General features: G+C 40.0%; 2 protein-coding genes across 2 annotated transcripts; one reads left to right on the top strand and one right to left on the bottom strand.

Moving 5' to 3' along the window:
* Positions 1-932: 932 nt before the first annotated feature.
* On the bottom strand, positions 933-14,846 carry LOC119744537 (cyclin-dependent kinase 11B-like). Its single transcript, XM_038220508.1, is given in 18 exon segments — positions 933-1,803; positions 2,180-2,366; positions 3,180-3,322; positions 3,900-4,016; positions 4,502-4,731; positions 5,385-5,490; positions 6,200-6,321; positions 6,682-6,921; positions 7,473-7,562; positions 8,203-8,613; positions 9,117-9,239; positions 9,890-10,035; positions 10,790-11,012; positions 11,015-11,122; positions 11,500-11,633; positions 12,407-12,540; positions 12,666-12,864; positions 14,715-14,846. Coding segments are annotated over 17 exon segments (2,757 nt in total). The 5' UTR covers positions 12,816-12,864; positions 14,715-14,846; the 3' UTR covers positions 933-1,710.
* A 256-nt stretch (positions 14,847-15,102) lies between these two features.
* Positions 15,103-25,310, top strand: LOC119744536 (tumor protein p63-regulated gene 1-like protein). The gene is made up of 5 exons (XM_038220507.1): positions 15,103-15,449; positions 20,476-20,570; positions 21,728-21,904; positions 22,745-22,901; positions 24,676-25,310. The coding sequence occupies exons 1-5, from the start codon at positions 15,180-15,182 to the stop codon at positions 24,877-24,879; spliced, it is 903 nt and encodes a 300-aa protein (XP_038076435.1). The 5' UTR covers positions 15,103-15,179; the 3' UTR covers positions 24,880-25,310.
* The last annotated feature ends 455 nt before the right edge of the window (positions 25,311-25,765 follow it).

Below are 25,765 nucleotides of genomic sequence, written 5' to 3'. Positions count from 1 at the left end.
GATGGACATAATTGGACCAACGGCGGATCCAGAACACAATGGGGGGGGGGGCACAAACAAAATTGGTCCCCCAAAAAGTGGGTCCAAAAACTTACGGCGTGGGGTTCAGCTTAAGGGCCTCAAAATTGTTTGGATTCTAGATGCTCTATGGTGCAATCTGAGGCAACTTCTGACCACTTTGAGCATTTTTGTAAGAAAAAGAAGGTGGTGTACGCAGTGCCTGCCTATTGGGGGGGGGGGGGATGGCCCCCATTCCCCCCCCCTGGATCCGCCCTTGAATTGAACGGCGCTATTGTGAGTAAACTCTTCAGTGTTTACTCAAATTTACCCACTTCAAATAGTGCCCTCCTGATGAATATGTCATATCTAATGCTAATGAAAGTAATAACAGAAAACTGCATAATATTTCAAACAAATGTCAACCTTCGACTCTTTGAACTATAGACTCTCAACACCACCTGTATTTACAAAACCGTCAAAGCTTTTATTTGTAACAAACGTCACTAATTTTCTCTGCTAGGAGCAAAATACGTAATAAAGGAAAGTCAAAGAATATTTACTAACTAGTCCCAAGTGCTGCATGGAAGAATGTTTAAGAATATTTGGACCGCTTTGTGCAAAGGAACAAGTTGAATATGAAACCTCATTTTCAAAACTCTCAATAGTAAATACATCTTGTAAAGGTATTGTACAAGTCTTAATCATGAACCAAAAAAGATCTTTAATAGAGAAAAGGCATACTTTCATTATCGACCTTTGTCAAAATTAAAGTTGAACAGTAGTGTTCTGTCTCAATTGGATAACTGGAAATTAATCACAAAATTCTGATTAGTCAATGCGAGCACAGTGTGTGGATTGATGCATTGCCTGAGATATAAAAATCTGAGAATCTTCTCTCAAAACAAATTTGAGAGAAGAGGCAGAATATTTATTACTTTTATATTAAATCAAGTTTGTTTTCCTTTTTGAAAATTTACATATCTCACTATAAAAAAATACCCATGTTGAGGTTTGATCAGTTACTTTCCGTACTAAATAATCTTCAAGTCCAAGATAGTGCAATGAAATAAGGGCTCTTCCTTATTTGTTCATTGACCCTAACCCACCTAGATGTTTCAAAATCAGGCAGGATTGAGGACAGAACAGCCCTTCTACTTTAACCCTAACCCTGCCAGACGCAACACAGTGCATCAGGTGGAAAAGAACTGGTGCACTTTGATGCATTCAGCTACCAACACCAGTGCGTGAATGGCCAGCTCTGAAACAATGAGAGCTAAGTCCCATTGAATGATGCCATAGTTGTATCCTGCTGCGTGCGGTGACCACCGACTCTGAGGCAGTGTGGTCTTGAGACTTTTTCATCAGTGATCTTGCTATGTTTGACAGGCTTGTCACTTAGTCAAGTGTTGCATGTTGCCACGTTTGGCAGGGTTGTGGCAAACATACCCTGGATGGTTAGGGTTTAGCTTTATGCCCCTCCTTGTACAATGGGTTCCTGCGCAATCCTAGATGTTGGAGGAACTTTAAAGTAATAAGACCTTGGATTAGGGGTTATCTTAAAAAGCTGATGTTTAAATGAAAGCTTCTTATCCCATAAGTACTTGTATTTATTCTGCGATGAATCCATAAAACTGTTAAGTGCTGGAGCGGTTTGGGGCAGCACAGGAACTTATTACGGATAAAAAAACAGCTATCTTGCAAAAAAGGCAGTTAGAAGCGTAGATTAAACCCTGTAGTCTTGGCAGATGTTCCCTGGGAAGCTAACGTCAGTCTGAAGCCTTCTTCTGTTGCCCCTTCCTCATCCTGTTCAAAAAAGGAGCAAAACTTATGAGTACTGAATAATTTTACTGATAAACAGGGGGGAAAAAAATCATTTTTATCAATCACTACCTCGAGCTTTGGAATAATCAAAATTATGATGTCTGTTGTTAAATTCTCAAATTTAATACATCCTCTGAAAGTTTTCTCCATAAATGTAGACAATTTGTTTGTGTCGTTTCTTTTTGGGGAAGAAGGGGAATATGATAAATTTCTTGAAAGGGTGATTATCTTCTTGCCGGTAGTACCATATCATATTAAAAGCAACACACTTGTGTATAACAAAGGATAATTTGGAACTGGTCGATCAGCTTAAAGGAATTTAAGAACCTCAAATCAAAACAGCCTCGAGTGTACATACCAGTCTGGCGTATTGAAGCCCGCCCTCTGGAGGCTTCGGGCTGCGTTTGGCATTACGCGGCATCTCGCTCTTCGCCGGCCAGGTTGGGAACATGGACTCATCGATGGGCTGGGGGGATTCCCTGAAGTAACCGTGGTCTAATGCTGCCTCGGCTGTGATCCGACGCTCTGGGTTGTAGGTCAAAAATCTACAAAAAAATAATAGAAATACACCCATGTATCTAATTAACATTCATAAATTTGTGAAAAAATAGATGTTTATACTTAATGGTAATCTATTGATGTACTTTTATGGGTGTGTTAGATCAGATCACCTGAGTCGACTCAGGTAAGGGCAAATGGGTTAGCCATGAGACCCATGATAATCGAACAATCAAACGAGGGTCATCATGATCCTCATGTGATGTCCATAGCCGTGGTAGATATTGACGAAAATAATGCCCCTTTCGGACTGACTCTTACTTTGGGATATAATGCTTTTCTTTCTACTGCAAAAAGGAACAACATCAGACTGGAATAATAGCCTTTTAAGATGCAATGAGATCAATAACTACTTATTGCGTGCGTCAACCAGCAAAATGTATGTGTCCTGCCCATGGGATGACGTTGCTAGGTAAAAGGGCACCCTCTTTTGTTGGTGCACGGAGGCAATTTTGCTTGGATGCACACAGATTGATAAATTTGATGAAAACTTTTACAATGTTGAGAAATAAATATAAATGAATGACACAGTATTAACCCTAACAACCCCCAACCCTTCAAAATCCAACTGTTTTGTTGGAATGAGAATTGCACAAGTAATCTGATTGTGCTTTACAATGAAATCAGGCATACCACAATAATCACAGTCCAACAGTTTGGGTGTGGAGTTTACCAAATGGTGTTGGATTTTTTGTAGAGTTTACCAAATGGTGTTGGATTTTGCAGGAGTGAGGAAGGTTCCTAGTATATCACTCAAGGGGGTTAGGGTTAATGACAGGTGTATTCTTGAGTGGGCTCACTTGTTCATCAGATCAAAGCCAGACTCTGTGACTCCGATGCGGTTACGTAGATTGTTGTAAGGATGTTCAGCAAACGTCATCTTCTTGACAGCTGGAAGTTCATTGTAGCCTGGCCAAATCCTTTCACTGGGAGTCCCTAAATCCTACAAATAACCCAAAAAATGGGGGTTTCAGGAGTTTGTGAATGTTGAACCTACACAAATACTTTATTAAGTGACTGCTGCAGGGGGACGTTTATTACGATTTGGCCTCTTGCCGTCAGAAGTCTTTTGATTTTGTTACAGTGGGGTCCCTCTGTAGAAGGTGAGGAAGCTAATCAAAGTTTAAGCCTCTGAAGAAGAAGGTTTTAGCCTCTGAAGAAGAACTTGCTAAGTTCGCAACGTCAGGCCACATTAATTCAAAGTTTAAGACGGACGGAAAAACCTGGTATGGTATTTCAGGAAAAATCTGCAGAATCAGTTAGGGACTTAAAACCAAATTCACATACATGTGAAATTCCTCCTGGACTTACACATGTGTAAGTCCAGGAGGAATTTGAACCTTGTAACAGCGGTGGAAGGAGAGGAAAGCTCAGCTATACAACCTGATTCCCCCATCATGGGAGTTTGGGCTTAATTATTCTGCATTCTGGTTCTGAAGACACTTGAACTAATACGTACGTCTTGTGATTCTCACTGCAAAACTCAAATATTCAGGGAATAATTTAATTTGACAGACTACCTTGAAGATTCGATTGAGCTGATCGACTTCTGATCGTCCAGGAAACAGCGGCTTCATCATGACGAACTCGGCAAAGATGCAACCCACCGACCAGAGATCAACGGGACATGAGTACTCCTGAAAATGAAGACAGCGTGGGGTAAGAAAAAATGTTTCTATTTACTTAAAAACTATGACATGTACATTGTGTAAATATGTGCAAAAATCACATGTTCACTACAAAGTAGTATGCGTGCAGGTATGTAGTCGGATTTGCTGCTCTTTTTTTTCCCAGCTCGTTGAAAGTGATCAGCATGCGAACTCGTCTTTGTATGAAAAAATCTGTAAATATTAGTGTTGAAACTTTCTGCCTGAAACCTTATTGTCTATAAATATGCAGTGTTAAACATGTTGTGTAGACTTTTGTACCTACTCGGAAGAATACCTCCTTAGAGTGTAAGAGTAAATAGTACAAATATTTACAGCTTGGACTATGATCAGTAGCTTGGGACGCTGTGTTATTTTTACCTTCATACCTGGATGTGAAAAGTGTAACCAAACAGGAGTTTAATGCTTTAACAGTAACACATTCCCTAACTGGATGATAATTATGCTCATGTTACCTTGATGCCTAGTAGTAATTCTGGCGCTCTGTACCACAATGTAACCACAATGGGGGTATAATGCTTCAATGGTGAACCATACTCCCTAGCTAGTCCAAAATCGCCAATCTTTAGTTCTCCTCTGTGGCTCAATAGAAGGTTTGATGTCTTGAGATCGCGATGTAGGATCCAGTTGTCATGGAGATGATGAACACCTCGGAGGAGTTGTTGCATCAGGCATTTGGTTTCTCCTGAAAAGATTTCAAGCGTAAAATTTATAAAATAATCAGGCAAAATAAAAAAAAACAAAAACACTATGAATTTCATGAACTTCATCAATCATATTGTTCATACTGCCCCATGAATCTTATGTTGCATTTTCTAGTGCGCATGAATTTATGGTAGATTTTCCGGAATGTGAATTGTGCTACAAGGTTACGGGCTCGGTGTGACCAAATGTCAAACAAAAATCCACTTCATGTATGCTCTGAAAATTTACACCATAAAAATGTGTTTCATGCTGTCAAAGAAAAAATGCAAAATTTGAAAGTATTCATCTGTTGCGTATGGAAACCCAACTTGTCACAAGCAAACCAGTGCCTCAGAATTTTATTAAGTGGCAAGGATTTTTAAAATCTTGTGTTAGACTTTATTTAAATCACCAGCAATTCTTTCAAGAAGAGGTTTGTGATGTCAAACCCTATTACAACTTTGGATAATTGACCTATCACGGTAGAATTGTGTTAGAATTGCTTCAACGCAGCTTGTGAAATATTGTCCGTCTACATGATATACAAATGGACGCAGAACGAGCAAAATCTGAGACAAACTAAGTCAGTGTACAAAAACTGTCTTAGGGGTGTGGCAAACTCGCAAACGGCGATAGGTCGACTAGTTCACTCACCGATGGTGAATGGCTGTTTCATGGTCTCCATCAAGCTCTTGAGGTCATGCTCCACGTAGTCCATCACAATGTAGATCTTGTCCATGTTACTGCCAACAACAATCTCCTACAGGTGGAAAATAAGACAACCATAAGAATTAAATCTCAGGTTAAGTGTATACCAGTGCCCAAAGTTTAAGAATCCAAGACACAATGATAACCCTCGTCACTACATCTTCCCCAAAACCTGGCCTTTGCTTGACTTGTATACAAACACTTTCCAACTAAAATTCACCCTTAGTACCAAATAGAAAGCATAAACGACATCAGTGTCTAATGAGTAAGACTTGGCAGAAATGCAAAGTGACCATCAGAAACTCATCATCAGATGGAGTGAGATCTTCAGTACTTTCAGATGATGATGGCTCTTGATCTCTTCTGTTCTCCAAACAGGACTGAAGGTCGGGACATGTAGAGCTAGTGTCCTTCCATAAAATGTTGGGGAGTGTGGCTGAGTAGTTAGGGTTTGTGACTCACAATCAGAGGCTTAGTGGACTGTATCCTGCTGCTAGTCATATGTTGTGTCAACTTCACCTTTACTTGCCTCTCTCCACCCAGAAGTATAAATGGGTACCGACATTAGCTGGGGAATAACCTGTGATGGACTGGCATCCCATGCAGCGGGAGTACAAATATTCTCAGTTGTTTCATGCCAAGGGAACCGGAGATAAACGCCAGCTTGATGGGCCATATTGTCTTGTGACAGACTTGACTTTATTTCCATAGAAGCTTCCTCCCTGAATATCCCGGTCATCCAATACATCTACCATACTCACCCTGACAGTGACTATGTTTGGGTGCTGTGCTTTCAAGAGGGTGTTGACTTCTCTTAACGATGTGATCGGAAACCCTTCCTTCTCCTTCTCCATCTTCAACCTCTTGAGGGCGACAACCTCATCTGAAAGAAAAATAAAACAACATTCACAGTTGCAATTTCAACTAGTGAAAGTTTCATCATCAGGACAATTTTGGAAAGATTGTGTCGCACCCAGCTCCTCTTTGCAGACAGAGCAATTCACCAGGTGGAAAATATGGACAAACCTGCATAAAAATTTCAATTGGATAATGAGCAATGCACCTGCGGCAAACCAGAATGTGGCTTATATGAACAGGTGCTTAGAAATCAACAGGTGTCAACATTGGGATGGTGGTGTCTGGATCCTTTGGACATGAGAAACCAGCAATCCTAAATAGAACGCTGAGAAAGTTACAGCACTTTAAAAGTTAGTACAACAGGTGTCATGAGGCTTATTCCCACCTGTCCTTTTCTCCTTGGCTCTGTACACCACGCCATAAGTCCCCTCCTCTATCTTATTCAAGCAAACAAATTCCTCCACGCTACGACAACCTGAGACAGCCGGGTAGTAAGCAGGAAGCTTCTCCTTCAACTCGATAGGAGATTGCGGAGGGGAGTCAGGAAGGTAATCCACGCTGTGTACGACGGGTTCCTCATCGCCGCTGGGCGAAGACGTCACGTCAAATTTGGATTTCTGCACATCTGCATTCAATTAAAGTCAATGATACAGAGTTTGTGTTATTTTGTTGTTAGACACGTTACAAACAAATGATACATGCATATGTACAAATGCATGTATCATCTAGTGTAGAGTTTGTGCTATTTTGTTATACAGGTTACAAACAAATGATGCATCTTTACAGATGCATGTGTCGTCTAGTGTAGAGTTTGTGTTATTTTGTTGTTATACACGTTACAAACAAATAATACATGCATCTGAACGGAATCAAGATCTACTCGGCCTCCAATTGGACACATTTACTGATCCAACAGCCCAAAGTGGTATTAAAAGAACCCAACAAAGAAGATCTCATTGGGCAATTGGTTTTGTACAGTTAGACGACAGTTGCCAAATCTCAATCCTAACAATTGCCTTCAAATGCCTACATTTGTTGACACTGGTTTAGAAAGAATTGAAGAATAAATTGACATTGTGTGGAAAAGACTTTTTTTGTAAGTGTTACTCACTGTGAAAGATGTACAAGATGAGAATCAAAGCTTTTTGTGCTGTTGCAAGAATTGAGATTACTTACGATGCTTCTCTTCAGTCTTGACTTTCGGTTTGTCTTTCTTGGCTTCCTTCTCGTGTTCACTGTGCTCACTCTCACTGCTACTGGCATTGTCTTCAGACCCCCAAAAAACAAAAAGTAACATGTTTAAGAAATATCTCATAGAGACATATCTTAAAGTGAGGTTCTCTGCTAAGTATGATACCTAGAGATTAAGGAAACTGAAAGTTGCCTTGATTTATTACTTTGAGTGACACTGGGCTAGCCTCCGCAGCCGAGATCAGGACGGCCATGGGAGACCCTGATGTATGGCGTGCCTTTGTGTCCAGCTCACTAGCATGACTAGACATGCCTAGTCTTGAGCAGTTTTGATTTTGTACGTTATCGAAAGATTCAGTTCAATTCATTCTTTTTTTAATAGGGTATAGTAGAAACTGATATTTTGCATTGGGGATTCTAAAGGAGATAGTACCCATCTATAAAACTCCACTTCATGATGTTTTCACCAATCACAGCCATTAGCAACAAATCGTAGGCATGTACTTATGCATGACATGGACTAATGGAACATGTAGTGTGGCATTGGAAAGGGGCATCTGTTGCTGCCCATAGCGTGGGGGGGAGCCTGACAGATCAGCCTCTTGGGAGATTAGGAGGTAGTTTTTCTACAGTCTACAAATCAAGTAGTAATCTTGTTGAGTTTAAAAGAACAAAACTGTTAACAACTACAAATAAGAAATATTTCATTTTGTACCTGACTCGGAACCTGAATCCGAATCAGACTCCGATTCCCCAGACTCAGAAGAATCTTCCTCCTCATCACTGGTCTGTGCCGTCTCTCCTTCCTCCTTCCCATCTTCATCCTCGTCGTCGTCATCATCATCACTGTCCTCCCCTTCCTCTGAGCTCGACGACTCCTCTGAATCCGAGTCCTCCTTGGAGGAGTTTGCTTTGGATCCTCTCTCGCTTTCCTCTCCCGATTCATTCCCTTCTTCTGACTCCCCGTCACTGTCGCTGGACGAGGAATCCTCTTCTTCGCTGCTACTACTGCTAGCATCATCTGTTGTCTTGGTTGCAGGGGCGCCTGCTTCTTGACTCTCAGGTTGTGTTTTTCTTTGCTCAGAGTTCTCATTCTTGTTGTCTGATGTATCTACAGATTTTGTTGCTGTATTAAATGTAAAAAGAGCAATTTTAAAAGAAATGTGATGAATTTTGGAAAATTTATCCCATCTATATTATCCACGGGGTTATTGTATAATTTTTTCATGATATTCCAACCATGTCTTTATAGGCCTATAATTTGCAAAATCACATGTACCTCTTTTTTTTTTTTGAAATGGTGTCAACAATTTTTTCAAGAAGCCTTTTTAGACCTCTGTTTCTCGTCACATCTTTCTTTTTTGCATCTACGTACTGGAGTATTTAATTAATTTTTTTTTGTTAGAATAGAGTACCGAAGTGTGACGTCAGCTGTCGTTGTTCTGGTTCACTCTGGTTAGCGGGCTGATGTTCTCAAACACTTAAGCTGTGCGCGTGGAACAGAATACGCGGCACATTTCGGTACTCTATGTTGGACAGTTTGTTTTCTGTCAAAATTACCGTCATGTGTCAGACAATGAATCTTTAAATTCATAAGCCATCTGTTGTTTGTTGGTCTGTTTGTCTTACCCTCTTGTTCTCTGTGTGGACTGCGATCTCTCCCCACTTCATCCTTCCTATCTCCTCGGTCTTGACTGTCTCCCTCCCTCCGCCTGTCCTGCCTCTCTCGTTCCCGACTCTCGTATTTTGTGTCTTGAGAAAAGAGAGTGAAACTTCGATTAAACACACATCGAAAAATGCCACCAATCAGCCTCAAAAAGTTAACCAAATAAGAAAAAACTGAATTCAACTAAATCATAACTTAACCACCAAGTTGGTCCAACAAACTAACAGCAAAATAACCCACAAAAATCAACTACAACTGAAGAAGCCGAGCTCGGCCAAGCCCTACCCCAATCAAGCCAACTCGGCTAAACCCTAACCACCCCAACTCTATCAAAATCCATCCCTCCATTTTGGTAGATTTTGGGGGACTTGGTCCAGGAGGCCTGGCATGACTAAATATTGATGGAGTATGATGGACTTGGGCCTAATGGCCTGAAGCAGTGCTAGGGGTATCTGATTGATTTTGCCTTACTTCCTGTACTGTTGTTGGGATAAAAGTCATGTGTAGCAAGTCCATGAATGTCTTGTCAACCAGTGCATCAGTGGTGGATTCCATTATGTCATGTACAGTTTTGTATTGGAAGCACAATGATCAATGGATTTTGACGGACTTGGTCCAACTCCTAGTAAAAGATGTTGGGGAGTTAGGGTCAATGCAACACAGACAAATCAAACATACCATGGCCAAAATGCCAGCCCAGTCAAATTCCAGCTAGGCCCATCCAAGACTAACATACCTTCTTTTCGTTTCCAGTATTCATCCTCCTCAGTTTTCCTTCCTTTGTCCCTCTCTCTACCTCCTCGCTCCGCTTCCCGATTTACTCTTTCTCCTCTTTTTGCAAGATCCCTCTGTCTGTCCCTCTCAAGTCGTTCAAGCCTCTCTCTGAGGTCAAAAGGTCAGGTCAAATGTCATTAAGCACTTAACTTGAGTTGAAGTTAGGGTGGGCATCAGAAAAATGGCAAGTAAAATCTTCCTCTTTTCATTTATAAAAAAAAAAAATTCAGAATGTTTGGTTAAAGATAAAGGGATGTACACTTTTGTTTCTGGCGCATTATTGCATTGTGTTTATTCACTGATAAAATTATGAAACCATAGAGTGCTCAGGCAGTTTTTGGGAACTACATGGAGTATTAAAAGGCGGTGTGGTTAAGGGTAGTAACCTACTAAAGGACTAAAACATGCCTTTGACATAAAAGTGATATCAGCTGATTACCTCACTGAACATCAATTCGGGCGATTCGCATCTAGTGCACCACCAAGAGCTGGCCGTGGAGAGTCCTTTTTTCAAGGTTTTGGTTGACAAACGTGAACGAGTATCAGTAGACAACTTGAGCTAATTGTTATAGATTGGGCATAGTGTTCTGCCACCTTATAAAAACACCAATTTGATAGACAGTAAAGAAAAGGGCACACAGATCCTCAAATCATACACTTACGAAACTACTGACCGGAAAAACGAACAAATTTCAAATATCCTACACTGCAAATTTGTCGACCATCCCCCACAATGCTCTGGGGAAAATGGATTCTCCACGGCAAGCTCTTGGTGGCGCTCTGCACTGTGAATCACCCGAATTATGAAGAGTCCAGGAAAAAGACAAACATTTTTAATTCACATAACAATTAAGACACCCACCTGTCCCGTCTTGACTGTTCCCGATCGTACCGGAATCTGTCCGAATCACTGTGTCTGTCTTGATCTGCTGTACGGCTCGGCTCACCGTATCGACTGGATTCTGTCCGTCGTCCTGCATCCCCATGTCTCCCTGATTCTCCTGAGACCTCCACATGCCGGGAATCCTGGTGCCTGGATCCATCTGCCTGGTAACGGTGCGAGTCAACATGGCGACGATCTCTGACCCGGACGCAGATGATGGCCTTTGGTCCTCTCTTCTCTGTTCTTTGGATTGATGGTCTCGATCATGGCTCTTACTTTTATCTTTAGTGTCCTTAGAGTGAGAACGTTTGCCTACAAATCAGAAGACAAAATCAGAGTGCTTTAAACACAACCCTGTTTACATAAAAATATAATGAAACCAAATACAGGTCTGACTTGACTTCCCTCTTCTAAAACCTCACACCAGCATTTTCCAGTGAATTTTCTATTATTGTTTGCGGGATCAAACTTTTACAAATTAAGGCAACAAACTTCTACAAAAAAAAAAAATCACATTTGTGTCAAAGTTAAAATATGAACTTCAAAAATGGACAAAACTGGGTCATCTGTTTCCCCGTTTCTTTTTTAAATAAAACAAAATTCAAAATTTAATGAGAGCCTCCTAAAGCTACATTTCCCCAAATGTTCTCAAATTCATAAATATTGCCTCATAATTGTATTGTTCTTACGTCTTCTGTGTCGCTTGTCGTCTTTGTCTCTGGACTTGGAGTGCTTCTTCCTGTCTTCTTTACTATGGGAATCTTTGCCTTTTAATTTGCCGAGTTGCGGTGGTTGAATCTGAAGTAGATCGTCTTCCTCCATTCTAAAAAAAAAAAGTCATCAAGAGGAGAGATCAACAGTTAGAGGTCCACATTGGAACTGGGTACCCGAGCATCCAACCGACGTTGTCATGGTTGTCAAGAACTGGTCCCAGATTAGGGACCGTGTCCATTCAGCCCCGGTATGAAAAGGGCCCCACGGTAAGCTCGTCCCCTCCCAAGAAGTCCTTTCGTACCGTCCCAGCTACCGGCCCAGGAGCTGGTCCGGTTGCTAATCAGGAACTCCTCTATCCTGGGGTCTATTGTTTGCAAGTATTGACACATGTAATATATCCCAGAAGGAACCTACTTGTGGTTTTCATCTCTCACCGCGAAACAACACTTTCATCGGCACAGATCAAAACCCCTGCCATGCGGATTCGCGCACAATGGGACCGTAAATTAAAAAGGCGTTTGGAAGGATTTTATCTTTAATCCGGTAAGTCTGCTATTGTTCTGCTCTGGACGTTCTCTGAGGGGCAATAAATTGATGCGCCTGACTGACTTCAAAACTTCTGGTCAGACAGGACCATGTACCGACGAGACTGGGATGACGACCGGACTGGCTCTGGACCGGACGAGGTACCGGGGGACCCTTTTCATACCAAGGCTGAATGGTCGAGATCCCTTATGGGATTGGGTACCCGTAACCAACTTTACAGATTACTAGCAACTTCTCAGACAATGTAAAAGAAAGGTTTGAATGTCATCTGTGGAATATATATTCAAAATGAAAACCAGGCTACATGAAAACCAAATACTGCCCTCTATGGTATACCTGTCGTCTCCTGATGATATGTGTCTTGTTCGTTGCGGAGAATGACTTGAACTCATCTCTTGATTCAACTCTCCCTCCTCCAGATGCTTCAGCTTCACTGACTTGGAATCTTTCTTCTTGTCGTCTTTTTCTTTCTGCAAATAAAATGTAGTCAGAGAATTCTGCTAATGAGGACTTGAAGATAACCAAATCCCTGACACTCAGCTGTGCACAAGTTTCGGGAAACCATTTTGTTTCAAGGAGTGAAATAAGTTCCCACCTGTTTCCTTTCTTCTTGTTCTTTTCGTTGGCGTTTCTCTTCAAGGATTTCCTCCAATGACTTGACGTGCCAGGAATCCTTCTCATCCTCTTTCCTCCTCTTCTTGTGCTGATGGTTGTCGTCTTTGCTCTTGCGATCCGAGCTCGACATTCTATACCTTGAAAAACCACTTGTTCAAATCAGCTGTTGGTCCGTTGTCCTAATCAAGTGAAATGGTGGGAAACAAATAAAACCGAATGGATAGGTGGTCTTGTGGATAGGTTAGGTGGGGGGGGGGGGGGGGGGCAGGATTACGTCACCCAGAGAAAAAAACTTGCACACCAGTTTTCACCAGTTTGTGTACTCCTAGAACTGGGAGTATGGGGGGTATGGTGTAGGAGCGGAACGATAGTATGCGCATGCGTACAAGTGCAAGTACGTACCCCCCGCGGCGCGCTCCGAGCGATCGAACCCGAAAATGACTGCGATCATTCTGCGCGCGTGCACGTTTCAAGTGTCAGGTTGGCTCAGTGCGGAAAGGGCATATTTTTCATCATTTTTGCCGAAAAACAAACAGAATCCACCGATGTTTGTTGGGTGCACATAACGTGAGTATGTCATGAGGTAGCCCCACTAGTGTGGCCGTCGGTATGCTGCGCTGAACCTAAGGCCACACACCGTGGTACCGCATGCTACTGAGGACGAAGTTTTCATAAAATTCAGGGCAGTTTCTTACATTCTCAGTTTCTTACTTTCTTATGGTTGTATTCTATGATGTCTCACCAATCACTTCTGGAATGCTAAGGTCTAATGATGTTCCATTTTCCGAGATATTCTTCAATCTTTCTGGAGTCCATATGCACTCGTGAAACGTCTGGTGATGGCAGCCATTTTGAATGGGACAAGAGATGACCTCAAGCTGTGACGTCGCGTGTATGCAAATTGCTTGTCGAGTGCGCGAGGGCGCGAGTTGCAAATGCGAGTTGCAAATGCAACGTCACAGCTTGAGGTCATCTCTTGTCACATTCAAAATGGCTGCCACCACCAGACGTTTCACGAGTGCATATGGGCTCCAGAAAGATTGAAGAATATCTCGGAAAATGGAACATCATTAGACCTAAGCATCCCAGAAGTGATAGGTGAGACATCATAGAATACAACCATAAGAAAGTAAGAAACTGAGAATGTAAGAAACTGCCCTGAATTTTATGAAAACTTCGTCCTCAGTAACGCGCGGTACCACGGTGTGTGGCCTTAGGTTCAGCGCAGCATACCGACGGCCACACTAGTGGGGCTAGTCATGAGGTATTGTACGGAGTTTAGGGGCAAACTGTGCAGCGGTTCTGTGGGAAAAAGCTTGGTTGGGATGGACGTTTTGGTACTTAATTAGTGTTTTGTGCCGACAACAATTTTGCGGGGTTCTGAACCTAGGCTATGAGGCTCCACTACGTGGAGCCTCATAGTTCTAGGAGTACAGTTTGTGATGACATGGATGAGTTACAATTGAACACTCCAGACTAAACAACCATTTAGTTTTAAGTAAATAGGTCTTGCAACTAAGACCAGACAATGTAAGAAGCGGAAAAAATGTTGCAACCTGACGCCACTTTTTTCTTCATATTACATGTATATCATGTACATGTATAATCATCTCAATTGAAGGTCAGTTATGTCAGTCATTGCAAAAATGATGACAAGACATGAATCTGGGACTGATGATCGAGAAACATTTTGGGAAAAAATGTTGCAACCTGACGCCACTTTGTTCTTCATATATCTTCGCAATGAAGGTCAGTCATTGCAAAAATGATAAGACATGAATCTGGGACTGAGAAACATTTCAAATTTTGACTTGAATTTTGAAAATGTTCTTGACCATGAGTCTCCATTATCCATAGACTTTGTACACAATCGGACCCACAATCGTGACACTCGCGGAAGTGGCGTCAGGTTGTAACATTTTTTTCCAAATACAGATCATATACTTACAAATACATCAACAATATAAAAGATAACAGATAACAGGTCAAAATGGGCAAAATAGTGTAGAAATTACAAATTATAACGAACCTCATTTGTGCACCATCCACGATCACTCGATTCGTGAAATTACAAATTACAGCAGAAACAATGACGCCCTCAACGTCTGATGAACGTTGCCTTTCATGTAATTAAAACTGTTCTATGTTTGTTTTCATGAACAAAGTTATTTCTGGGCCTGTGTCTTGGACAGAACAAAAAGTCGCGTCAAATAGCATTTTAGTGTAAACGATTGTAATGATAATTTCAGTTTGTGTGCACTGTATCTGGATTTTACCGTCGCCTTTTGCTCAAAACTGCTTACATAAATTTCCAATTCAATTTAAGTTGATATAAAACAGTCGTCGGTACACATTTTCAGCATGAACCCGACTATTTTTTGACGATTCGATTCGTATGGCATGGCATATCGAGTACAGATACTAGACCACAATTTTTTTAGCGCTCTTGTCACGTAGGATTCTCTTGCAAAACAGAGTGATTTTATTTGCGAAAATGACGGATAACCAGCAAGCAAACGGCAACACGAGCATAGAAGATAACCTGGATGACAGCTCGATGCCTGAGGTGTCATTCCAAGGTGGGACACTGTCCCTAAATAGTGTGGAAACCAATCTGTTGCACGAGGAAAAAAAACCTACCGCGCCGTCGACTTTGCCACTTGCGAACGCCAACAACGGAGCCAACAACGCGAACTTCGTCAGAGGTCGGCCGAAGAGCGCGCCTCTGTCCCCCGTGGTTCAGGACGGATTTTACGCCTCAAAGGTACGTATGGATGGACAAGCATAATTGTTGTGAGTTATTGATCATTGTAATTTAAGTTACATTGCTAAATTTAGTTTGTAAACTAAAAGACTTTGTTACTAGCCAGCCCAAATGTTCATTGGTTTTTTTTTTACATTTTGTAAATTGTATTTTTTTTCGTGTTTCAAGTTTGTTTGTCATGTTCGTTTGTTGTAATTTGTAAAAAAAAACACCTCTTTTTTTGTTAATTATTTATTTACTTTTTGCAAGGAGGGGGTATATTTTGTTATCCGTTCATAGAGTTTGTTTATGGTTATTAACTGTATTTATTTTAAGGTCTAAGGATAATCATAAAATACAAGCAAGACAAGTGAAGCAAGAAAATTAAAATCTGTTTGGCATGTTTGGTAATGTTTTTACTGGATATATTAAAGAAACATGATTGATATATTATTTTTGCATAAAATATACAGTCTATAACATTAAAAAAAACTTAGTAAAATTTTAAGTACCAAATACTATTTTAAACTTGGGATGTACAATGTTTTATTTGGTTTCGTTTTTAGGTTTTGCATGTTTGGAAAAACTTGAAAAAACGTTACATTTATTTGCATTACATGTATACATTTTGTATGTGTGCTCGAACATTTTTTTTATGTCAACCTGAAAGAAGTTCTATGTTTAATTGTAAAGTCTGTCACGAACCAATGTGGCCAGCGTTTATCTCCAGTTTCTTTATAAGAAACAACTGAGGATATTCTATTCCCCCAGATGGGAAGCTATTCCATCGTAGGTTACTCCCCAGCTAATGCCAGTACCCTAGGTGGAGAGATGCAAGAGGGGTGAAGTGGCTTGCCAAAGAACACAGCATATGGCCAGTTGCTGGATTTGAACCCCTGACCCTCTGATCATGAGTCACGGACCCAAGCACTAAGCCACACTCCCTACATGTTTTTTTAAATTCATTTAAGCCGTTGGGGGAGTATTGGAATAAAATTGAGTTAGTGTTTCTAGTTTTGCTTTTCCAGACATGCCAACATTTCAGAAGGGTTCATCACAGAAAGTGAGAAATTAATCATTCCATCTCAGTATTACCTCCATAAAGCATTTGATCTCATTTTTATCTTGTCAACTTGAACCAGAAATTTTCTTTTCATAGATCCTGAGTTTAGTTTAGTTTGGTTAGTTAATCCCCATTAAGTCTGTTTAATGCGCGTTCCCCATAGTGTGTCAGGGTTAGATACATTTACATGTAGGTCTGTAATTGTCGTGGCCAAGCATGTACATTGTATATTTGCGCCGCAAAAACCACTCTTCAGGTTACACTGTTGGATGCCTCATTACAAATTCAGCAACGCGGAGTACATGTACATGTATGTACATGTAGATCATCATCACATGCTCCCCTAAGTCACGCTTAAGTGAAGAAGAAAAACGTACATTGTACATGTACATGTACATGTAGGCCTAAATGTACGTACATCTAACCCCCAAGTAAAATGACATACATGTAGTCTTTTATCGTACTTGTTGAGGGTATGGTATTATACACTTACATATATACATACATGTACATATTAATATGGCCATATTTTTTTTTTATGTGGGCATAGTATACATATGTACATGTACATGTACATATAAACATTTACCATGTTCATGGTGCACTTTTCCGAACTTGCAAAATTTGTAAGAAAAGCAACTTTGCCAGTTTTTACTGTAAAATTATAACTACAACAAGCAATACCAATTTTACAGCTTTGGTCCATAATGGAGTTACCGGTATGCCTCAAGAGTCAACAAGAGATGAATTCCACCTACATGTACACGTACATACAGTTTGTATGTGTAAAGCTATAAGGCAGTTATGGACCAAAGCTGTAAAAGCTGTATGGACCCATGGAGGAATAAGAACTGTTACATTCCTCCATGGTCCATAACTACTTACAGCTTAACATGTAAGTGGAATTCCCACAACAAACAAATGTACCACATGTCATGCACATAGATCTATGCCGACATGTATGTAAATTATTTAGTATTTTTTTTTAATCAATATGTACAATATAACTTACATGTAAGTTGATAAAGGTAGGCCTACATCATTGTGTAAACCCATACCATTACACTCAGGGGTGGTGGTGGCATTGGTCACATTTATAAGTAGCATAGAGTTCAACTTGTATCTCGTAAACATACATGTACATGTACATGGTGCAATGTACACGTACAAACTACATACTGTGCATACTGCATACTGGTACAATTTTTGACACTCTAAGATTGTACCTTTTTTGTCTACAGGTCACATTTACACATATGGGCCATGGAGGTAGGCCCTACTCTATGCATACAAGTATATGTACAAAATAGGTGTCCAAAGAATTGAATTTCAGCCCACTAAATTGTAAACTGTTAATGTAATGTTCATCTGTCCGATAGGATGACCTGACAGCGCAATACAAGGTTTTTCCAACAATAACACTCATTTGCATAGTAATTGTGTTGTGGCATTGATAATGGGTTATTGGAATGAAAGTACTGACCTTGAGTACGTGCGTGGAATGTCGTCATTGGAATGATGAACCAACAAATAAAACAACAGATGTGCTTGTACATGCTGAGATGCAATTTCTTTCATTTTATTTCATTCTTTTATTTTGGACGTAAATATTTATTTGTGCCTTGCGAAGGAAGTGTAACCCTTCAGTACAAGCTATTGAAAAAAAATTACATGCTAATTGCAAGATAATTTGGATTAAATTTGTTCCAATATTGAATGTTTCATTACAATTATATTAAAGAAAATCCATTTTCTGTGACATGTATTCTGAACTCATCAAGGCGTTGTCATTTTTAGATAGAGTTGGGCTGGAATTAAGAATGCATATCAATTTTGATCATTCCGTTATTTTTTGGGGGCTGCAGCATGCGCAAAAATTGATAAAATTTATCAGATTCAAAAGCCGTAGACCTATGAGGTATTTTGTGACTGGATAGGGCCAAATGATTCTATTTAAGTGTGTTCAGAGAATTCTCTTGCATATGGGCAATTTCAGTGTCTGTAACAGCTTTTATTAGCTTAGTGAGTAAACCTGAAAATGTATTATTCAAAAATTAGATATCATGATTTTTTGGCTCTGTCACGGACATTAGGCTCACTTTTCCTGTCATAACGCTGAAATTTCCCCTTTTCCTACATATGTACAAAGGTGCATGAAACTATTTTGTGATACAATTGTGGTCAAACATGAACGATACGAATATAACGTACCATACAATTCACAAGTTTTGTGGCTTATTATTAGTGAAGATAGGCCTTCTACTACCAGCAATTGTATGTGCCTGCATATAATGCATTTCGTCGGGTGCGAAGAAGGTCGTCAGAAGAAACTGGGAAAGGTTGTTAGGGTGAAAAACAGGTCAAAAGGTCAAAATTTATCTATTTATATTGGGGGGGGGGGGTCAATAGAGCATTGAAGTATCTGACGAATGTTCCACTGAATTGGGAAGGTACTATTGTGAAGCAAAGTTTATTACCCGGTAGAAGGTCACTATGATTTGAGTTGCTGCTCAAGCGCACATAAATTTACATTTGAGGCAGGTAGGAGTTCCAAGCAAAAGGTTTTAGCACGAACATGTAAATTAAGTAATATTTAATAGTATTAAATATTAATTATTAAATATTTATATAATAATATAAAAATGAATAACATTATTAAAATTATTATAGGCCTATATAGTCAAAATTTCAGCCTTACGCGATTTTTTATTTAAAAATGGGAGCACAAAAAAAACCATATCAACTTGATTATCTCCAAAAGTGATTTTTGCATGCAGCCTGGACTACATTTTACTAATTATGCCCTTTTCCTTGGCTTACAAAGATTTAAAAAAAATTGAAACAAGTGTGAAAATAGACAAAACAATACAAAGCTTGGTCAAAAAGAACCTACATTGTACATAATGTAGCAAAATCAATATCCACTTAGAAAGTAAGAATTCACTAGTTTACAGTGCCCATGGTTCACTTATGTTTTGTACAGTACAAAATCTGTATATGGACAATATGGTCACTACGATAATTGGTATTATACAACACCTGAATAAATCCCCGTCATCTGATTGGTGGATCGTTGATCACATGTCATTGAATTATTCGTACCAACGCACGGCGCCTGCAGCGCACAGTGCAACTGAAGTTATATTGCACTGTGAACATGGTGAATATAACTTCCATTACACTGTGTCACTGCTGCTGGTGGTTGTGCTGTTTTAAGTCGAGATAAATTGAATATGATTGTTCTCAACCTGTTGAACAGTTTGCATTAATATAAATATGATGAACTTGTCGAACTTTTAAACAGTTTTTAACCTGAATAAATTGGCTATTAAAAGTCAACCAATCAGATGACAAGGATTTATTCAGGTGTTATATAAAACAAATAATGAATGTTTCACGTTCGTGCAATGGAAAGAATAATTTCATTCGGCATGTTCGGTGACAGATGAAATGTCCCATTCCACTCGGCTTCGCCTCGTGGAATGGAACATTTCATCTGTCACCTCATGAAATTATTCTTACCATTGCACTCACAAACATTCATTTTTTGTATACTAGTACATGTATGTAAAGCAGTACATGTAACTGTCTCACATGCATGTTCAACTGTAATATCACCCTCAGCGTGCATACATGTATGCTGCAAAAAGGTGTGTCAGCATAATGTACAATGAACATTAACTTCCTTGCCCTGCGATGCTTAATGTACATGTATATGCTTGATGTTTATATCTGGCACTCTCTGGCACACATAAGGAGGAAACTGCAGCTGATATGGATGTATTTAGAATGTATCTTACCATTGAGATTGTTTATCATGCAGTCAACAGAGTTCTAAATGACAAAGTGCAGTTGTAGAGCACGTGTACATTACTTTGTAAATTGCTTTGGATTCGTTATGCGCATATCGCTTTGCTGCCATTTGTTGCAAATCCTTGATTTGTTTGTCGTGTCATTTATTGTTCGTGAATTTATTCATCTTAGATTGGCCGGCTTGAGTCTGCTGTTCTTGAATGCAAGAAGGCAACCATCAAAAGTGACATGGATGGAGAAGTCCAGGGAGTCTGGCTTCTCACAGAGTAAGTTCATATTTTCAACAACAAAAAAGCCAAAAAATTTTTAAAAAGATTAAAAAGAAATAGTTGTTAATCCTTAAATACCTTGGCATATTTGCTTTGAAACTTAATCCACCAATATCCACTACTGTGCTGTATTATAAACCCTTCTAAAGTTTTTGAGAGTGAACACTGCTCGACAAAAAAAAAAAACAGCAGATTTTAACCAGATAGGCCTATAATCCCCTCGTAAATAGAGACATCAAGGTCTTTGTCAAATGTGGCTGGGCTCTTCATTCCATAATTGATCGAGAAATACTGCAAACCCTGGTGTTGGTCTTGGTTGAAGTCACAATTTATGGAAAGCTGGAATGAAAATCACATAAGAAGAGCATCACTGCTATACATGTACCAGTATACTATACATGTATGAAGCGCAAAGGTTGTACAGTGTATGTGGGTTGGTTATCCATTCAGACTGAGGACTTGGGACAATGGGGTGTGTGCGATTGCAATGGGCCCCAGGACCTGGGCCCAGGTCCTTGGGAGAATTTCGTGTACAAACCTTATGGAAGCTGTCGAGAAAAAGTTAAAGTACAAACAAAAGGGAACAAGAGAAGGAAAGGATCAGGTCTTATGAGTATAGTAAAAAAAAGAGCTGGGTGTGTGTGTGTGTGTTAACCCCTTGCTTATGCAAATTGGGCTGCTAGTACTGTTCATCCTCCGCAGAGCAGGCAATACCTCCCACAAAGTGGGCAATATGTCCCACAAAGGAGGCAATATATCCCACAAAGTGGACAATATATTCCACAAAGTGGGCAATATATTCCACAAAGTGGGCAATGTATCCCACAAAATGGGCAATGTATCCCACAAAATGGGCAATATATCCCACAAAGTAGGCAATATATCCCACATAGTGGGCAATATATCCCACAAAGGAGGCAATATATCCCACAAAATGGGCAATATATCCCACAAAGTGCTGACTTGCCCATTAAGTGGGCGAATGGCGGTGAAGCCATCTCCCCACATACATGCAGAACTGACCTCTTCATCTCCTGTTTCTCTTTATTGAACTGGATATTGATAAAAATGGACCAAGCAGTTTTATAGTTTGATGCTTAATATAATTCTATCAATTGATATTATTGATCCGTTGTGTGATATTATTTCTGCAGGATTGACCATTGGGATAATGAGAAGGAACGTCTGGCCATTGTGACAGACAACAGCCTGTTGTTGGTCAAGTATGACTTTGTGGCCGGTGCAGTCCGTGAGTTTCAGCGCATCAATCACATTGCTGTGGATGCCTTGCAGATTGGCGTCTTTTCCTATCCAGAAAAGTCTTTGGTCAGGTAAATATTTAACAATGAATATTAAAACCTAACTCTACTAATTTTTTTTTTAGAGTGAATACTTCTTGACCAAAAAAAAACAGCAGCCAAAAAATAGCACCAAAATTTAAAAACATGTAGCCTAAGAAAGACCTGCCATTTCTATTGAAAGGCTCAAATAGCATCTTTGAAGAAAAGTAACAAACACAAAACCAACTAAAACAACTTGATCGGCTATAGAAAGGTTGACCCTTGCAAAGTTGGCAATCGCCTGTCGCAATCGCCTGCCAAGCAGGCGACAGGTGGCGATGCAGCCTCTCCTGTAAGCAGGCAAGGCGAAAATCCTCATAGTTGTTGGTAATGATTTTAGAAATGTAAGTGACCCCAACTTCACATTTAACACCTAAGGCCAAAAAAAAAAAGTCTCCGGTTTCTGGTATGCGCGCGCGTGGCCGTAGCCATGCGCGTCGGCAAAATGAAAAAGTTTTTTTTTCAATGAAAAATGATGTCTCAAAACCGCCAAACTCACTGGTTTGACTGGAATTCTGCTGCTGCACAATTTTAACGTGTTTTTTAGATGGGGTTATGATTGAGAATAAGCTTAATGTAGCCTCTCTGAACTCCCATATATTTGCAATAAGTTTAGTCAGGCACCATTTGCAGTCATCAGTCGACATTTGAAGCAAAAAAGTCAGGTAAAAAAAAAAAAAGCAGTGTCGCCGCACCACTTTTTGGACAAGCTCCATACCAGAAACCGGAGACTTTTTTTTTTGGCCTTATCACCTAAATACTTTTGATTGTTGATTCAAATAGATTTGATTTGATTTAAATAGATTTGATTGGATGTGATTTGATTTGTAGCCCAAGGGATGGCACCGGTTTACGCATCATCTGGAGTCACGGCCGCCAGCCGACATTCATGGAACGTTGGAATCCATTTTGTTCCACCATTCCATGGCTGACACTGACTAGTCATCCTCTGGAGCATAGCGGGACACGTGAGGAAGACACATACCAGGTAGGGTTAGGGTATCGCTGTGTTTGGATGGTCTGGAGTTCACAGCCTGCTCATGTCATTGTTGCCATTTACAAGCTTTAAATTGCCAGACTAACACATATTTCTACGTAGTTTTGAATGGCCCAGAAATTTATGGTTTTGTTACACACACTTTTGGACATATACTCTCTGAAACGTTATGTTACAAAACCAATTCTTTACAGAACCACAAATAGTCACAAAAAAATTGACTACATGGTGCTATCGCAAACCTTTACATCTTGACTTTCCTTGCAAACCTTCAAGTCTTATCTAGATGGTCTTGGGTTCACATCTTACTTTTGCCATTTTAATCGCAGTCAGCATAGCAAGATACATGTAGAGTGAGGTTTTGGAATGTTCTTGTGTATGATTCCTGTTCATATTATTGGTCATTGTTCTATGCTCGACATTAATAAACCCACGGCAGTAATGTTAGATACTGGAGGCTGATACCAGCAAGGGTTAGTGCACAAGGGCTAGTCATTGAATGGTCTAGGGTCCAAATCCTGTTTATATCATTGGTCATTCATTGGTCATTAGAATACCAGCCGTCCAGGGAAACATGTCAAGATGTGAAAGGCAGAAACTGGGTTTAGGAAGTGGTCTTGGGTTCACATCTTTAAAAAAAAATGGTTATTAGGCCCTACATGTATCTTTGATGATTGGTGTGAATGAATATCTAAAGCTGATAGTACACCCTGTGTGTGTGGATTAAATAGCGCCCTCTCTTGACTAAAAACTGTACTTGTGACAGTACATTTATATATCTGTGGATACCTCTCTGTGAGGGCGCCCTCTGTTGACTTGAATTTAGCCAGAAAACCATTTATCTAGTTGATAGATCTCTGGTACTGTATTCCAGCCTGTACTGTGTTTAAATCTGACCACAGTCAATTTATTTGTTCAATCTCATTACATGCATGTGACAATTGCATTCATACATTCTTTTGAAGTTAAGTTTGAGAGAACACACTGTGTTGACTTGACTTCTGCCAAAGACTATTTTTTTTTTCTCAGTTAATAGAGCTCTTATACTGTGTTCCAGTGGTAGGAGGTTCAAATCTTACTACAGGGCAATTCCATAAAATCCAACATCCGTCTGACCACATGATGCACATGTACAAGTTCGTTAAGGTGGTGGTATCTCTCAATTGTTTTTAACTCATTAGATGCCACACTATTAGGCAAAACAAACAAATAAGTCGGTCTCTGGTCAGCGCGCATCGATTTCAATCATGCGCGTCAATCTTTTTTTTTTCCAAAATGTTCCGCGGTAGCTCCAACAGCGCCCTCTATTGACGCACCTCCTCATTTTTTTTTTACCAAAGAGCACCAAGGAATGGGAAATTGCACCAAGGCAAATGATCGAGAGCACCAAGGTAAATTATGGAGGACACCAATGTACATGAGGACACCAAAAAAGCTAAATAGTACCCCACCTTGTCTGTACAATCCAAGCTTGAAGAAAAAAAAAAAGGAAAAAAAAAAGAAAAGCCGCATCGCCGCGTCAATTCCGGAACTTTGGTCTGACCAGAGACCGAATATTTTTATTTTTTTTGGCATTAGTGATGTCATCCACTTTTCCGACTGCAGCTCATTAGAGTGTCTGACATTTACGTCCCAATTTACTGAATTGCCCTCTAGTCCATTTCAGTGTTCATCCTCATTAAGTGATAGGTGTATTCATAGTTCCTTTGAACCAAAATTAGATTTAAGGAATTCCTAAGACATCGTTTCATTTGTTTTGGTCCAGATTGACCCCTTCAAGAACGTCTACATCCAAGCCATCAACAACTGGCGTCTGAAGCAGAACCAGGCGCTGAGCAACGTCTCCTCCAGCCCGGTCACCATCGTCGACGCTCCTATCGAGTGTGACGTCATGCTGGGGCTAGCATCAACGGTTCACAACCAGAGCCGTCTGGGATTCTACCGTGAGAGAGGTGGCGTCAGCTTCTAAAGAATCAGAAACTATTCCCAGAAAAAAAGATAAGGAATTGTGTTTTCATGTAAATGTTACCAAGGACTGGTCATGTCCGACTAATTTGTCAAATTGAAAAGAAAATATATTTCCTGTCTTTTTCTTATAGTACCATGATATTTCAAGTACAGTTTAAGTGTGAGCTAAGTGTATTTACAGACATCTACGTGTTAAAAAGTACCAACAAAAATTGTGAAAAGTACAAAAGCAATTCTGCATGGGAATTTATTACCTTGTTTTTCTAGAATGATGTAAATAAAAAAAGAAGAAAGATAATTGCTTTTCAAAGCTAATGCTTTTCAGACTTATTTTTCAGAGTTTAGCTTCCATTGCCGTTATCGAAAGTGGCAGTCAAATTAAGCCTGATATTTTCGCTTCACTTTTGATGTTGAGAAAAAAATATATGATTTTGAAATAACAACTAGTTGCTGGTATTCAAAAAGAGTAGGAACCTCAAACCATCCGTTCGGTAGTTATTTTATTCGAAGTGATGTGAATGGCTTTAAGTGGCTAATTAAGGCCAAAAAAAAAAGTCTCCGGTTTCTGGTATGTAGCTTGCCCAAAAAGTGGTGTGGCGACGCGGCCTGGTTTTTTTTGCTTCAAATGTCGGCTGATGACTGCATATGGTGCCCGACTAAACTTAGTACAAATATATGGGAGTCCAGAGAGGCCACATAAAGCTTATTCTGGGTCATAACCCCATCCAAAAACACCTTAAAATTGTGCAGCAGCAGGATTCCAGTCAAACCAGTGAGTTTGGCGGTTTTGAGACATCAATTTTCATTGAAAAAAAAAACGTTTTCATTTTGCCGACGCGCATGGCTACGGCGACGCGCGGGCATACCAGAAACCGGAGACTTTTTTT

The sequence above is a fragment of the Patiria miniata genome, unplaced genomic scaffold (genome assembly GCF_015706575.1).
Source record: "Patiria miniata isolate m_02_andy unplaced genomic scaffold, ASM1570657v1 HiC_scaffold_7, whole genome shotgun sequence".
In the NCBI taxonomy this organism is placed as follows: Eukaryota; Metazoa; Echinodermata; class Asteroidea; order Valvatida; family Asterinidae; genus Patiria; species Patiria miniata.
This window is presented reverse-complemented; position numbering and strand designations above follow the sequence as displayed.